General features: G+C 38.4%; 1 protein-coding gene across 1 annotated transcript in view; it reads right to left on the minus strand.

The window, feature by feature from the left end:
• The window catches only part of LOC144959556 (uncharacterized), a 75,597-nt gene extending 58,858 nt beyond the window's left edge, over positions 1-16,739 (minus strand). The window contains exons 1-7 of the mRNA XM_078892172.1: positions 16,686-16,739; positions 16,110-16,197; positions 11,031-13,959; positions 9,307-9,489; positions 7,181-7,496; positions 5,151-5,324; positions 3,633-4,593 (exon numbers count right to left, since the gene is read on the minus strand). Coding sequence (XP_078748298.1) covers positions 3,633-4,593; positions 5,151-5,324; positions 7,181-7,496; positions 9,307-9,489; positions 11,031-13,959; positions 16,110-16,197; positions 16,686-16,739 — 4,705 coding nt within the window. The remainder of the gene's footprint in view (positions 1-3,632; positions 4,594-5,150; positions 5,325-7,180; positions 7,497-9,306; positions 9,490-11,030; positions 13,960-16,109; positions 16,198-16,685) is intronic.
• Between the last annotated feature and the right edge of the window lie 761 nt (positions 16,740-17,500).

Raw genomic sequence — 17,500 nt, forward strand, 5'->3', positions numbered from 1 at the left:
AGTGAAGTCAACTTCGAACTATCTATACATATCCATCTAACCTGCCTACCTATTCATCTACCTTTATTTATTTATTTATTTGTCGCTACCGCTGTTGTTCCTGTATTATTAATAGTAGGCGTTTATCGATTAACCCATGGAGTGATCTATTCATCTATTCTAGATGTTGTGTTGATCTATTTAAAACCCTGATGTCATCAATTCACTGAAAAGCTTCTTATGATATCTATGCCTATGACCAGACACGTCTGTAAAATGACGACACATGCCTGCAATACTGCTATGCTCTAAAAATAGAAGGGAAAAAAAAGATAATGATAATACACTTTTTGGTTGTTTTTTTTTTTTTTAATTTTTGGCCTGAAAATGAAAATTCGTCCATGGGTCATTTTAGTCTCAGGTTTAAGAGGTTTTCTTTTTGGTTTTTTTTTTTTTTTTTTTTTTTTGTAAAGACAAGTTGGAGATTATTTTAATTTTACTCGATCAATATTTGAAGGACCCGGTTTTTTTGGCCAATATTTTAAAAAGTGCTACTTTTTTAAAGTTTTTTTTTTTTTTTAAATTATTCAGAGTATACAGAAAAGACCATAGAAACTCGCCAATGACATAGTTACTAGATTGAATAATCAATTAATTGCAGTATTCTGGATATTTTAAAAACTTGGCCAGAAGACCCGTCCTTCAAATATCGATCGATTTAAATGAACCTCATCTTGGTAAAAAAAAAAAAAAAAAAAAAAATTCTCTCAAACCTGTTGAAATCTCGCGCGAGATTCCACCAGGTTTTTGTTTTGTTTGTTTGTTGCTTTAGGTCTCTTCCAACACAATTGAGGTTATATGAGAGACCGCTGAAACAAAAAAAAACAAGCAATCTAACAAAAATAGTACAAATGTCAAAATCATAACCTAAAGATATCATAAGCTAAATCATAAATAACCAAGAACAAACAGGCAGAAGATTTACAGAAAAAAAAATATCCCCTGTCAAAAATACAATCACAAACCAAAGAAGCAGGATAGGCTAGTAAAGAGAAGAAGAAACGACATCACTATCGGATCGTACACCCATGCGAACATCATAGGTATATGATTCAAGGGTGATGCTCCCATCCAACCACCCGCTCCACCAGGTTTGAGAGTTTTGTTTGTTTAGTGTTGTTTTATTTTTTTAATTTGTTGTTGCCAAGATGATGGTTATTTAAATCGGTCGATATATTTAAAGGACGAGTTTTCTGGCCACATTTTAAATAACGCGTGTCCCTCTAGTAGAGAGAATACAACAGTTAACTGGTAAATTTGACACCTTGGTATACTAAACTATCTGGCTACAAAATGCTAACCGATGAGATGTAGGCCAAAGAATGTAAATAAATGTCGTAGGCACGCCAATGTTATCATAATAATCTATCCCATAAATCATTTGGTTCTTGCTGTCTGTTTCGTTCCGTTTTGCTTATGATTTTTTAACTTGTCTTTTCTTTACGGGTTCATTTAAAAATATGGTTTTGTTTTTGGTTGCTTGATTTATTTATTGTTTTGTTGTTTTTATAAGTGTTATTTGTTTTGTTTTTGCCTTTATGTTCTTTCCTTGTTTACAATTATTTTTTTTTTTGAGGGAGGGAGGGGGGGGGGGTGTTGGTTTTGTTTTGTTGTTGTTGATTTGTTTTTTTTCCCCTAATTGTTTAGTTGTTTTTTTTTTTTTGCCATTTGTTTTTAGGTGTATTGAAGTTGTCAAAAATTAATCATAAGTTTGGCATGTTCCATTTCCATTGGACTTGGAACTCCTCGCCTGTGTTCCTTCCATTATGAAGTATAACGATAGGATCTTGCGTGACATAATTGTCAGGTTCTCAGCCTGATAAAGAGGAAGAAACGAGGATCACTATTATTATTACTACTATTACTCAGTGATGATACTCACAAAAAGTCAAAAAGGAGGAAAAGTCTCGGAAAAACGGAAAACTCACCTAGAACATTCTTGCACTACAGGAAAGTAGGCAGCATGACTTCTTTTGAGTACAATTTTAAAACGCCCGGAGTCCAGTAAAAGGAGGAAATTTTATATATATATATATTATTTTTTTAAAAGGAGGTATTTTTAAAAGATTTATTATATAAAAAAAAAAAGTAAAAGGAGGAAATGAAGGAAATATCCGGGGATCGAGGATCTGAGGAGGAAAACCGAGGAAAGGAAAGAAAACCGCGGATTTCCGCGGATCCGCGGAAAAGTATCATCACTGATTACTACTACCATCATTGACGACTGTGTTGTAAAATTTGGGGGGGGGGACGGGGACGGGAGGAGCGACAATCTAAATATAACTAGAAATAGGAAATGAGATAGAGAGGGGATTCAAATGGGAATTGTAAAGAAATGTACGTGGTTTGCAGTGGCGATGGTGGTGTAAGTAGTAAGTAGTAGTAGTAGTGGTGCTAGTAGTAGTAGTAGTAGTAGTAGTAGTAGTAGTGGTGGTAGTAGTAGTAGTAGTAGTAGTAGTAGTAGTAGTGGTGGTAGTAGTAGTGGTGGTGGTAGTAGTGGTGGTGGTAGTAGTGGTGGTAGTAGTAGTAGTAGTAGTAGTAGTAGTAGTAGTAGTGGTGGTAGTAGTAGTGGTGGTAGTAGTAGTAGTAGTAGTAGTAGTAGTAGTAGTAGTAGTAGTAGTAGTAGTAGTAGTAGTAGTAGTGGTGGTGGTAGTAGTAGTAGTAGTAGTAGTAGTAGTAGTAGTAGTAGTAGTAGTAGTAGTGGTGGTAGTAGTAGTGGTGGTAGTAGTAGCAGTAGTAGTAGTAGTACCTAGTAGTAGTAGTGGTGGTAGTAGTAGCACTAGTAGTAGTAGTAGTAGTAGTAGTAGTAGTAGTAGTAGTAGTAGTAGTAGTAGTAGTAGTAGTAGTAGTAGTAGTAGTGGTGGTGGTAGTAGTAGCACTAGTAGTAGTAGTAGTAGTAGTAGTAGTAGTGGTGGTAGTAGTAGTAGTAGTAGTGGTGGTAGTAGTAAGTAGTAGTAGGAGTAGTGGTGGTAGTAGTAGGTCTAGTAGTAGTAGTAGTAGTAGTAGTAGTAGTAGTAGTAGTAGTAGTAGTAGTAGTAGTAGTAGTAGTAGTAGTAGTAGTAGTAGTAGTAGTAGAAGTAATGGTAGTTGTGGTAGTAGTAGTAGTAGTAAATAGTGTTAAGTAGTAGTAGTAAATAGTATTAAGTAGTAGTAGTAAATAGTATTAAGTAGTAGTAGTAGTAGTAGTAGTAGTAGTAGTAGTAGTAGTAGTAGTAGTAGTAGTAGTAGTAGTAGAAGTAATAATAGTAGTGTTGGTAGTAGTAGTAGTAGTAGTAGTAGTAGTAGTAGTAGTAGTAGTAGTAGTAGTAGTAGTAGTAGTAGTAGTAGTAGTAGTAGTAGTAGTAGTAAATAATATTAAGTAGCAGTAGTAAATAGTATTAAGTAGTAGTAGAAAAAGTAGTAGTCGTAGTGGTAGCATAATCCTGGGGCATGCAAGGTAATTTCCATATACATAAACAGTCCATTTTTTCCCCTTAAAATTTTTCTCAGATTACCAAATATTGACAGAGACCCGTCTTTACCAGGACAGTTGGCTGCTATGTAATAAGTTAAAATCAACTCTCCTATCTTCAGCACGGAAATCAAAAACTCACCATCAGAGTCACTCTCCTCGGTCTTAACTGAAGTATTACTATTATCCTCCTGAAGATGATGATGATGTTGTTGTTGCTGCTGCTGCTGCTGCTGTCTGTTGACATTTCTGCTGTTATCGACTGGAGTGGGTAATCTCAATCCACCAGTGACACCGACACCACTGCCAGGGGCAGATGGCATGAGGGGAAGCAAGGTTGTCGGAGCAGGCAGAGCCTGGCCTGGTTGCACCGCTGCTGCATGTGCGATGTGATGAGGGTTTGACGATGACGACGAGGACGGTGCTACAACTCCTCCATGGCTCATCAATCCCACTACTATAGGCTTATTATTATTATTATTATTACTAATAGTATTTGAATTGCCAACGACAACACTACCGCTGTTGTTGCTGTTTACTCCACTGATACGATGACCTGCATTGCCGCTACCACTAGAGCTAAAAAACACAGCTTGCTGCTGTTTGGGATGATGTGACAACGGTGGTGGAGGTAGAATCGTAGATTGTTGTTGAAATTGACCACCACCACCGTCTAATTGATTCGAAGACTTACTATCCACGGGCAAACCCCCCAACAATTCACGACGAATAATAGTTTGTTGTCCCATGAGATTAACACTGGACGACGAAGAAGTCGACGAATGGGGAACTGAAAAATGGTGGTGGTCTCCCCCGACTGATGATGAAGAGGAAATATTGCTAGTATTCCTGTCCTGTGATACAGCGGCAGCCGAGAAAATCCTTTCTAAATGAGGTTGGTGCGATTGTTGTTGTTGTTGTTGCCGTATTGGAGATATCAGAGATCCGCCAGCAGTCAGGATGGGACTGGAAACTCCCTGTATGTATCCGACACACGTGACGGCAATGGCCGCCGATTCCGACATAACTCTCTGGCGATTGGCTGGGTCTGTCATGATGTGAAGCTGACGCACCATTGAAGAACCATCTCTAGCTGTGCCAACCTTTGATGTAAAGAATAAGAAATGCACTATTTGAAATAACATGTAAAATCTAGAAGAAAAAAAATAAATAAATAAAAACATTCACAGCCAGAAAATTAAAATTTTTCGCTTCTACAAAACTCTATCGAATATAAATAAATAAATATATATATTTATGAGTCTTGGTGGGTACTTTTAGGTATGAGAGTGCTCTATAATTTAGGTTAGAGCATAAAAAAAATAAATTGACTCACGTATTTTTAGCCGAAACAATCGTATCTACGTCCTCCATTTCATCAGTCGGCATTTATCCGTAGAATAGAAACGATTGTTTCAGCTAAAAATACGCGAGTCAATTTATTTATTTTTATATATATTTATAGTCAAACATAAAGTCCTTTTTGCAAGACCTAACTGATCCAGCTACACAAACACATGGGATATTAATCCCCATTCCTTTGCCAGTAAAGCCCGACCAACCAAAATTTTGGGACCCCAACTTCATTTGCAAGTGTCCCCCCCCCATCTCTCTCTCTCTGAAAGTGCATAGCCAAACAGAAAACAACAAAGGCACCAACCTGTTCCATGGCTACTCTGTGGGCCGCCACCGGGGTACCGAACAAGCCAACAGGGGGTACTGTTGTCACCTTGGAATCCCCCATCATGCTGCTGGCACTACCACTAACCACACCCCCTTCTGATTTGACCACCGAGAATGACCGGGGCTTGGTTAAGAAGCGAGCGTCCAAAGCCTTAAAGGAAAATAAAACAAAAAATACGAATAGGAGGTAGTTTCTGGCACCATTGCCTTTGTTCCTGCTGTCCAAATTGATGAATTTTTGACTATTTGTTGCCGGGCAGGTTTAAATTGAGGACCTTCTATCATGAAAGCCCCATGGTTTGACCTTGAGGTAAAGGCAACAATTGCTACATGATATGAGTTACCCCAATGCTTAAAACTGAAAGCCATTAAAATAGCGAATAAATAGATACACGAAGTAATTGATGGTTCGAGCGTTATTAAGCATTGACCAATCAGAATATTTTCCCCCATTTGGCCCATTAAATTACATCCCCATGACAATTAATTTCAGTTTACTGCAAACGCATCCCTTAATTCCATCGTCACCTACAGAACACACTAAACAAATAGGTCAGTCCTACAGTTAGTATTCATCATAATATTTTGACATAGTGATAAAGGAATGGCATTGCGACACCTGATGATACAATGTATGTTTTTCAATCGTCTTGTATTAAAATGTAACAGATGTTCAGGATCTATGGACTGTTTGCTTGGGGTGATAGGCACATACTTAAGGCAATTAAGAATTGTCAGTCCACAGTTATCGGTTGATATCAGGGGCAAAATATACTTTATTTTAAATTTTCGAGCCAAAAATAAAACCAATGAAATTTTATTCAATTTGTTTTAATAAATTATAAGATAACCGAAATAGTGTTGAAATGTGTGTGCACTGCATGTTGATTGAATGACCTGGGACTCATTATAATAGTTTTAAAAAAGGCATCCATGTCAATAGCTTGTCAGGCATAGCAACAAGAGGTCACGGAGGAACCATCAATTGTCTAACATGACTGGAAGATGTTATTGAGAGGAATCAATTACTTTTACTTTTTTTTAAAGGTAAACATTTAGGCATACAGCGGAATAGACAATAAATAATTTTTAAAAATCTATACATATTTATTTTAAACCCAATTTTTTGCTTTCCATTCTTGTTAAAAAAATAATATCTAGAAGAACTAACATTATCCTTTCATTTTTCAATTAAAAATCAGGAATTTTAGAGTTCAAAACTTTAAGAATATAATCTAAAGTATTGGTTTAAAAAGTAAACCTGAGGCATTAGGCCCATGTAACCAAATTTTACCTCAGTTTCTATCGCATTAAACAGACAGTAGCAATTGCATGCCACCCTTTGGATAGGACACCAGTCTATAGCAGAGTATTTTCCACCAAATCTGGTAGACTTAGCTACCCAACCACTGCTGGGTGAACGGGGATAGAAAAATAAAAAATCGCAACCACGCCCGGGGTTGATGCCAGTCCCTCTGCATGTGAAACAAGTGCTCTACCAACTGAGCTATTGGGACCCCAATTATAAACTGTTTAAAACTGCCTTTTCAACATCTATCTATTGAGATATTGAGCTATCAAGGGCCCATAAACACTGTTCATAACTGTGCCTTTTCCACATCTACCACTGAGCTATCAAGACCCCCCTTATACTTATACCCTGTTTAAAGCTGTGCCTTTAGCACATCATCAACATAATGTGGTCTTGTGGTATGGCACTCGCTTTCTGTTCAGAAGGTCCAGGGTTTGAGTCCTGCTTTGAGTGGTGCATAGTCGAGTCCTTGAAAAAGGTTCTTGACTCACATTCTCTCACCAATCTCAGGTGTAAAATGAGTACCTGGCCATTGACAGCTTTGTCTGTCAGAAAAATTGTAATATCACCTTACTGGCTCATGTCTCGTCCTACATGTTAAGTTTTGCTGTTGGTTAGGACCCCTTGTAAAGCACTATGAGCACGTTATGCTGATATTGTGCTATATAGAAGCTCAAATTATTTTGTTTTAATACCTGAGGCTGCGGCAATACTTGGACTGCAGACGGGAACCTGGGGGTGATAGGAGAAATATGTTCAGACGACGAACTTCCTGATTTCGAACTGCTCCAACTCTTAGACGGGGATCTGAGGAAACCGGGTGGGCCCTGCGGATTGGTGTGGGGGGAGATAGGGGTGAAGGAGGATGTGGACCGGTAAGGTCCTGTTGGAGATTGCAAGGCCCCGCCTGGAATGGGACCTTGGGCCGCTGGGCTTGGTGAGAAAGACGGGGAGGTGGAGTTTCCGAGAGACACCAACATGTTGGCTGCCTCCGTCTCGTCCATGTCAAACCTTGGAAAAATGATAAGAAAATAAAATCAGTGATAAAAATTTTTAAAAACAGCACATTTTTTAAAGAGGCTTCTGGAAAGGAGCCATCAAAGTATACTTTAAAATAAAACCACTAACGTTGAATGTGACTAACAATGTAGCCAATTAAATATGTCATTCCCTTTAATAAATCTTAATTGAATTAAAAGTGGATATCCGGATAGACGGAGGTGTTGTATGTGGGGAACAGGAAGTGGAAAAGTGAAACAGATTTGAAGTTGGGGGATGCCTCCATTCAAATTGTTGACAAAGTGAAAAACCTTGGCACATTCTTAGACTCTGGACTGTCGATGGAGCATCAGGTTAATAATTTGGTTAGATCTCTCTTTTTCCAACTAAAAAAGATTGCTTCCATTAGACGGTTCATATCTGAGGATGTGACCAAGCACCTGGTTGTGTCCCTCGTACTATCGAAATTGGATTATTGTAATGCTCTGTTGTTTGGCGTTTTGCAATACAATCTGAAACGTCTTCAGATTGTCCAAAACAGCGTTGCCAGACTAGTATTCATGAAGCGTAGGTGCGACTCTGCCGGACCTCTACTTCATGACCTGCATTGGCTGCCTGTTGAGAAAAGGATTAAATTCAAAGCTTGTGTTTTAGTGTATCGTTGTCTTGAAGGTACTGCCCCTTCCTACCTTTCAGGACTAATTGAAAGATATTCAAAACCCCGCCCCTTATGTTCGGCCAGTGATTCCACAAAACTAGTTGTCCCTCGAATTCGGAAAAATGCTGGAATAAGATCCTTTTCTCATTTCAGACCCTCTATTTGGAACGCTTTACCGCAGAGCATTCGTGAAAAAGAATCTTTGTCTATTTTTAAACGTTCGCTTAAAACATATTTGTTTCGATTTTAGTAGATGGTATAAGAAGCAAGATAGGTTTGGTTTGTGTTGTGTTGCGTGTGTGTGTGTGTGCTTGTGTGTGTAAATGAGTATGTTTCAGCCAAAGTAATTTGTAATTTAAGCGCTTAGAGTCTGGTGTCTCGGAGTTACAGCGCTATATAAGTTTTCAGCATTATTATCATTATTATTATTATTATTATTATCCATTATTGTACCCTTGCCGCAATAGACAATTACCCTATTCTAATCATATGCCACTCAGAATCAATACAAACGAGGGTTAAATAATAAATAACTAACCTTTTAACTTTAACAAGTGGGGTGTGATATCAAAGTGGTACTTCACATTTTTAATAAATTTTTATGAGGAGCTCAAGTTATCAATGGCAAACAATATTAACACAAGACAGAAAAATTTATATTAAAAAAAATAAAAACTCCCAAAGAATAAAATGCAAATAAAAACCCACACATATTCAACTAGGTCAACTTTGTGCACCATGACTAACAATATTTTTGAAATGCCATAAAGTATTTTCTATACTGGGATATGTAGGGAGTTGCTTCATATGGGTGGTCACAAAGCGCAAAGCGCTTTACAAGGGGGCCCTATCCAACAGCAACACTTAACATGTAGGACGAGACATGATAACTGTTAGTGATAGCAATTAAAACATTTTTTACCAACAGATACAATGCTGTTGTTAACGGTCAGGTACTCATTTTACACCTGACTATGGTGAGAGAATGTGAGTTAAAGAGTCTTTACCAAGGACTGCACCACTCAGAGCGGGACTCAAACCCAGAACCTTCCAATCCGAAGGCGAGTGCCATACCACAGGACCACATAGCCTCATAAAGAAGAGACCTCACAGCCCACAATATCCATAATTTGGACTCGGCTCTGACCATTACAAATAACAAACCTGTTGGCCAACATCCTATCCCTTTCATATTCCCCTCGACTCTCATTGCTCCACTCAATATGCCCCTCCTTCATGGCACCCTGACGGCACCCAGGAAAATTGGGCGTTGTTTGCCTTAGGCTCTTGCCCTTCAAAGACAAGTGTCGTGAACAGAAACCACGCCTTTGTGATTCTTTTGTACATCTGTGGGAAAAGTGAATGAGAGAGACATATCAATTAAATGTATTAGCTAGATCTACTGGTGTAAAAAGAAAAAATATTTAGTAAAACAAGAGCAATATCCATTTTTCTCTAAAAGTTCTGGTTACAAAAAATTCATAATCTAGACCAAAAAAAAAAAAAATGAATTGCCTAAATCAGAGTGCACTCTCTAAAATTCTGTATCATACAATATACGATTCTTAGACTCTTGTTTTTTAAAGATTCCAGACGTGTTCCCAACCGCTGCACGAGCTTCAAAGTGTGCACTGGGAACAAAGTTCGAATTCCAAAACGTAAGAGTGTAAGAAATCTTTTATTTTACCCCTCAATCGATTCCGATTGCATCATCTTTGAATAAAAGACATGTTAAAAAACACTTAAATGATACTTCTTTTAAATGAATCAAGTATTCAGTGACATTTAACGATCTATAATCTGACGTCACAAATTATTATTGAAAACATGATACCATTACATGTTACTATTTAGGGAGAGGGGTAGAATACTGATTTCCCTATAGACAAGTGACTTTATCTTGAGATCGACAAGTAAAAAAACCCAAGACAAACTCAGCTCTAAATCCAAAGGACTACCACCAGGACATTTTTTTTTACTAAAACTACTAATACTAATGTGATGATCTCATTTGTATCTAGTTCTAGACAGGCCTGAGTATGGTAGCGATCTCTTTCAATAGGAATTGGAATGAAAGGTGATTGCCCTTGAAGTCAGAGTTTATTCTGATTCCTATAGTGTGAAACAGACAATAGCAATGGTTTGCTACCCTTCGGGTAGGACGCTAGTCTATCGCAAAGTACTTTCCACCAGATATAACAGATCCAGCTACCCAATCACTGTTGGGTGGACAAGGGGGTCAGAAAAAATCCCGACTGCACCCGGGATCGATTTTGGTCCCTTTGCCTGAAGCAAGTGCTCTACCAACTGAGCTATCGGGACTCCCTTTCTACACAAATACTATGTAAATATTTTCTCAACTTTAAATATGCTACAGAAATATCAACAAAAATGATTTTATTATTTACACTTTATTTAAATTTAACAGGGATGGGGATGAACTCAGCAAAGTGTATGCTGTATATTATTCCCAAATACCAAGTCACGATTATCTTTAGAATAATGTAACAGAGTGGTTATTCCTACTGAGGGAAAATTATATGACCATGCAAAGTCAAACTGCTCCTTCCCTCCTCCCACACGACTCTTCTTTCACAACAACAAAAAAATAAAAACAAAAATCTGCCAATACCGAAAACTCAGCCATCCCTACCTTAAATAAACCCAATGCAAAGTATGTCATAAGTGAATATGATTCATTTTTTTTATGAAATCCTCATTTCCGGTTTTCATTTCTCTCCTCGTGAATTATATATTCGATAAATCAAAACCAAACCGCTATTTTGAACCATTTTCACTCTTGATGGTGATAAAAGAATAAAACTATACCATGACACCAAAAACAAAAACGAAATGATTAAAAAATGACTTGAATTTGAATGACTCACCCTTCCCTTGAACAAAGACGCCTCCACTGCTTGCCATTAAACTTTTTCCTGACACCATTGGAAGCTGCCACAACGTCTCCCTTCTTGTATTTCCCCATAAGGGGAGACCTTGGCGTGCTGGAACGAGAACTTTCCGTAGACTGGGCGCTGCGGCTACGGTCAGGATCTCGCTTCTTTCCCGGAATGCGTCGGCCATTTTGTGACCTTGACCCAGATCCAGGGGTTGCACTGCCCGACCGGGGTGTGCTCATGCCAGATGAATCAAAACTTATAGAATCATTCATTATTTCGTCATCTGAGAAGTCATGCTCTAAGGATCCAGCACTTGATGATACAGGTCTCTCCAGTCGATAAACTACTCCACTTCCGCTGCCACCACTTCCTGAACTACCAGGATGATAGGTGGTGCTTGGAAGTTGTTGATGGACCGGTGACAGACACTGTTCATGTAAATCTCCAGGCCCGGGTGGTGGTGGTGGTGGTGCTGCTGCTGTTGCTGCCGCTGGTATGACAGATGAGGAACTAGTTGTGCTAATTATGGCTGGAGCAAAGTCTTCAAGGTCATCAAACCAAGGTGGTTGAAGCAAACGAATATTAACTCTCGATACACTTACTTTGTCCAAAAACGTGTCTTCTTCATTTTGGTTTTTCTGAACGACGGCTTGGCAGAGTTGAATTTTAAACTGCGGTGTGTATGCAGGTTTTTCCGTAATTCTTCCCCTGTAAAAGACATTTTTCTCCTGATTGACTCTGACACAGACCTCCCTACCAATAGTAAGCATGGAGGCTGTTGGGCAGTTGTCTCCAACGATGAGGCAAGTGCTTGGGTCAAAAACGTTTGTAAAGGTCATCTGCTTTCTGTCAGAATCAAACTCCAGATCCAGGTCACAGTTGTTATGATGAACATTACGAACAGTTGCCACTTCAAAAGCTGTTCCACGTTTTGCAAGGACTCGCTGGTTCTTCCACTCCATCAGGTCAAGCTGTGGCTTCTTCATAGGAGGAGGAGCAGAAATGACAGGAGATGGCAAACTAGACAATAACGTATTTTTTATAGCCGGAGATAACGAAGGTTCACCTTCAATTTCTGTTGCTTTCCTCTTCTTTGGCGGGATGGCGATTGCTTTTCTACCAATATCCATTAATCCTGCTGAGGATGGCAACATGGCCTCACCAACAACCACTGATCCAACCGTGGGCTTGAATGCTTCAGACATAGATCTTATTTTCTGACCGGATGGTGACATGTTGGAAGGATCAATAAATGGTGAAGATGGAGATGGTCCACCACCTATAGCAACTCTCAATGGATGAGTGGTGCTCCTTGCAGCCAGATTGGCCATCGTGATGGCTGCCTGGTGATGGTCAAATGTTGACGATGTTGTCGGTTTCAGTCCAACACTGAGTTGCTGACTCAAGATAGACATAGTCGTGACAGGAGTCGACACCTTTGTTGATGAGGAGGATGTTGTAGAATTATTAAAGCCTAAATTACTAACATTCTGGTTAGAGAAACTGAGACTGACACCGCCTACCGATCCTCCAGAGTGAGTGGAGACTCTGAGTGGATATAACGTGTGAGAAGAAGGATGACTGACAGATGGTGATGAGGAGGAGGTGGATGAAGATGTAGAGGGGCCACCAGCAGCAGGTTTGACTTCAAAGTCTGCCATTGTTGAAGGCCTAGTTGCCAGATTAGAGCTAAAAATAGACATAGGGACTTGTCTGGTCAAATTTGAGGAGCTGCCATCGATAGAAACATTTTGAGCTAAACCTACTAACATACTACTACTGCCAAAGTTAGACGAAGTGACTTTGCTATTGTCTCCGCCATCTTCTACATTGTTGCCTCTGCTGCTCAGATTTTGGGTAACATTGACAAGAACAGATCCTGAGCCAATTGACGGATTGCCCACCATGCGAGACTGGAAATCTCTGGCCGTTGTAATTGAAATTTCATTTTGAGATTGTGATACTGATGACCTATACAAAGCCGATGTATGGGGAGGTCCAGACACCAAAGCATTAGACAGAATTGAACCACCAGAACCTTGGACGTGACTAGTCTTCCCAGAAGATGAACGTTGCACAGAGTCAGATATTGATGTAGGGGATGGCAGAGGCCTGTAATTATGCTTTGTAGGAGAGGAATCGGATTTTTCCAAACTCGACAAAGGATTACCACTGCTACTCATACCACTGGACAAAGTTTTAGATCTCCCTAAAAGTTCAGACAATTTTCGTTCTGGACTTCGCCTTGGCTGCCGTATAGTTCGTCCTCCACGAGTTGTCACAGTATTGCCGGATGGAGATGAAGACCCTGTTGATGTTGGGGAGTTGGTGTTGCTATTATTGCTTTGAATTCCTCTATTTTGATTCTTTGATTTTTTTGAAGCAGGTTCAGAAGCTGTTGTGCTATTATTAGGTTTCGGTTCTCTATTGTCCTTTACTTTCTGAGGTGACAATGAAATATCTTTGCTGGAATTTTGAGTAAAATCAGAATCTAATTTTTGAGATGAATTTGAATCTAAGACTACCAATTTCCCAGAACCCCGTGGGGCTGAGGCTTCAGCCGCAGGAGTGGAGGGTGATGAAACATCACAATTGGATGATGATGACGATGGTGAAGACAAGTCACTTGCAGTAACATTAGATGGTATAGTTGTTGCATTATTTCGATTGCGTCTTGACTTTGTGCTGCGTGGAGATGATGCGGCAGTGGTCGGAGGGGATGGTGCTGCTGATGATGATGGTGACTGAGATAATGATACTAAAGGGGAACCAGGGGTTGCTGGATGAGAGTATGAAGAAACAACTGATGTAGTTGTTGCTGCTACAGATGACGAAGACGATGATGATGATGTAGAAGAGGAAGAAGCTGTAACTTGACCCTTCCTCCGCCCCTCACTTCGTCGTTTCATAGTCAAATCTGAAAATATAAAACACATGGTTATACATTTTTATCTATTCTAAACTCCAAAAATCAACCTAAGTTTATGTCATTCTATCTAAGAGCTCTGAAAGTAGTACACTACAACCAGATAGAACACACAGACCTCTCAGAACTAAGACCCACCATAGAGAAATGTCTGAAAAGTGCGTAATTATTACTTTAATTCTGATTTCATGAAAGAATGTAAAAGATCTCATTAAAATAACATCTTGAGAAAAAAGCAAAATTCTGCTAATTCCTGTTAGTTGGTGAGAATATATATTTTTTTTAAACTTTATGTCAACCAGAGTAGATTATCATTTACACCTTAAATTTAAAAGAAAAATGTGTAAGACATGCTTGTGTAAAGATATTCAGCTACTATTCTTTGATAGAGTTCTAATGCAAAAAAAAAAATTCAAACAAAATGACTGGCAAAGAAGAATCTGTTGGTTTGTATATAATCTCACCGTGATCATCTTTTGAGCCCAAAGTCATCAAGTGCTGCTTTAGTGAAAACATTTGGGGTTTTTTTAAATAATAAAAATAAAAATATCTCTTTATTCATCCCCAAGGGGAAGGTTGTCTTAAAGGTCTATTCCAAAAGGAACACTGGAATGGCCTAGGCATCAGCTGCACTGCAGTGTTGAAAAATTGAGCTTAGGCGAAGGGACTTATTCAAGGACACACAGTGTGATGGGAAGTCAACAAACTAGGTACCTTCTGGGTATAAAGCAAAGACCATTCCACTGTACCACACAGTTACAAACTGATAAATGCTGGGAGAAATTGTGACTTAAAGGAAAATCAGACTCGCTATTACAGGTCAATCTACTGTGAAGAGCTAATCATCTTAACAATCAGCAATGTCTGCAGTAACAATTTACCTAGACATCGCATTATAATTTTAACAGTTCATGCAATTAACTTTGTTAAATAATTAACTTATGAGATTGTGATGATATGAAATGACCACCACTTTTCACCAATTCTTTTTTAATTGTTACAATAATTGAAAATATAGCTCTAAGTTAAATAATTAAATTCATGTACATGAACCACCACAAGATATCATATCGTCCTTGTATTGATGCTTTGAGTTTAGACAAAATACTCACAACATCCACCAGCCAAGTAAAACATACCACAATTTGTGTGGAGCATTTAACGTCTATGAAGTCTATGGTCTGATTGATATAATATTTAGAGAGAACTTATCACTAAAAGGCTGTCAAAAAAATAACAAAAAGAGCTGAGTGACGTCGACTTCGTTACTTCTATAAATTATTAAATGGGTTAAATTCACAAAGTAAAGCAACATATTAAAAGGACAGTAAAATTGTCTTCACATTCACGGGATGAGTGGCCTTTCTTTGAACAAAGCAAAAAAAAAATTAATCAAAAACTCACTTCAATTAATCTTTTTAAAATAATTCTTAAACAAAGGTAGATAAAATACAAATTACATACAAAATAAGTTATACAGTAACAGTTACAAATAGCGGCATACAAGCTTCAACCCAAAGTCCACCAGTTATAATTGTGACATGATTTTGGTGGGATTTAAACCTAAGTCTAAATCAACAAGCTCTGGTGGCTTTACATTACTGAGCAGGTTCTATATTTGACTTTCTTAAATACTTAAAATTTGACAATAATTTGATTATGTTGTCTGCCCACCAAGTTCTGTTATTATTATTTTTTTTTTATCTTTATTTTTTATTGGATGTCTTATTATGAGGTATATTTTCCTCGCTTGGGGTTGGAACACCTGAGCCTCAGTCGAGATAAAAAAAAAGGTCGTTGTAATCAATTTCTTTAGCGTAAAACAGACTCTTTCAAAAACAGTTATCATAAAAAGTTTAGAGACTCACTTGAGATGAAATGATAAAATTGTCGTTTGCAAGGTTTGACGACGCCATTACATATCGAACGGAGAGCAACAACGTGAAAGACATAGCATGTTGCTATTAATAGAAATTTACTCCAACGTACGTCACAGAAGTTTCAACGGATCAGAGTATTCCGTTACAAACGGTTTTTAATCAACTGGAGACAAATGTTAAGTGAAACTATCTTCTTACAACGATGAAATGTTGCGTAAGATAACTAGTACAATGATGTACATAACATATATTTTGACATACCATGAAAATGAACACATTTCGATTGTTTTCTTTCTTGTTTGTCCTCATTGGGCTCGTTGGCTGAGCTCAGGCTTGGAATCCGGCGCAGCTAAAAAAGGTGAATGAGCATTACGCACAGAAAACAAGCGTCTCCCATTGGTTGATCTCCAATGTGACCGACCTCACAGACACTTGTTCACTGATCTCATTGGCTAAATTATTGCAGGGAATATAACAGCTTTGCTCTGCCGCAGGAAGAATAAAAGAGCGATCTAAATTATTGATCATTTCTACTCACCACCAACTTACTAATTATAAAACCTATTTGCATCCTCCATGGATACTTTTTCAAAATGTATACAGCAATAAAAATTCATAAAATGAATTGATTTTGAACATAATTCATTAGCTGAAACCAAGGTGTGAAAGTGTAATAACATACAACCCGTGCCAATAACTGGCCAATGATTCCGTTAGGAATAACGACCGCACTATTTTGCCTCGTTTTCGTTCAAGATCTTCACATTGTAAGCGAATGTGTGTACAGTTACTATGCACATTACTACAATTTGTAGTAATGCTCGTTCCAGGCCATACGCTCCTGCGTACTCCACCCTGACAGCAGACTTTGGAAACGGATGAGGTCAGCATCGTGTTTGGATTATTGCTGTCATTTTGTTTTCATGTCAGAGTATAAACGTTTTACTCCCATTGATCAAGAAGATCTAATTGCGTATCATATTATTGCAAAACCTACAAACCTCATTTTACTTGTTTAGCTATTGATTTTTACTTATCACCACCACTGCACAATTACGTTTGAGGCTTTAACATCGATTGCTTGCAATAACACACCAATCGCAGGCGGGGTGTATTTATTTAAGTTTTAGGCAAACCTCCCAATGACCCTGATTCATGATTGTTTTATTATGAGTTCTTGAATTTTTCCTGCTTTTATATTAATTTAGGCAAGTGAACTGACAAAATTAGATACAATGATGGTGGTAGAATCCATTTTAGAACATGAAATTTCTTTATTTACCTTTTACAACGAAAGGTCCTGTCATTAGTTTTGAGACTCGATATGATCAAGTGTAAACATCTCTCTCTCTCTCTCTCTCTCTCTCTCTCTCTCTCTCTCTCTCTCTCTCTCTCTCTCTCTCTCTCTCTCTTGATCTTTCCTCCTTGGAGGGAATCACGAGGTTAGGGTACATGTTAGGGGATCTAGTTGCAATCATAGTTTGATCTCGGATTTACGTGTAGCTATAACTGGACTCTAGAAAAAGACCATCGGGCAAACAGCATCCATCACAAGCAAGAATGATGCGTGTAAACGTTTAGGTACCTAAGTTCACGAATGATCTCTTGGCTTTATCTGCAACACTCAATGATAAACAATATACAATTCATCA

The sequence above is a fragment of the Berghia stephanieae genome, chromosome 14, assembly GCF_034508935.2.
Source record: "Berghia stephanieae isolate SIO BIC M18660-M18661 chromosome 14, UCSD_Bste_1.3, whole genome shotgun sequence".
Taxonomy (NCBI): Eukaryota; Metazoa; Mollusca; class Gastropoda; order Nudibranchia; family Aeolidiidae; genus Berghia; species Berghia stephanieae.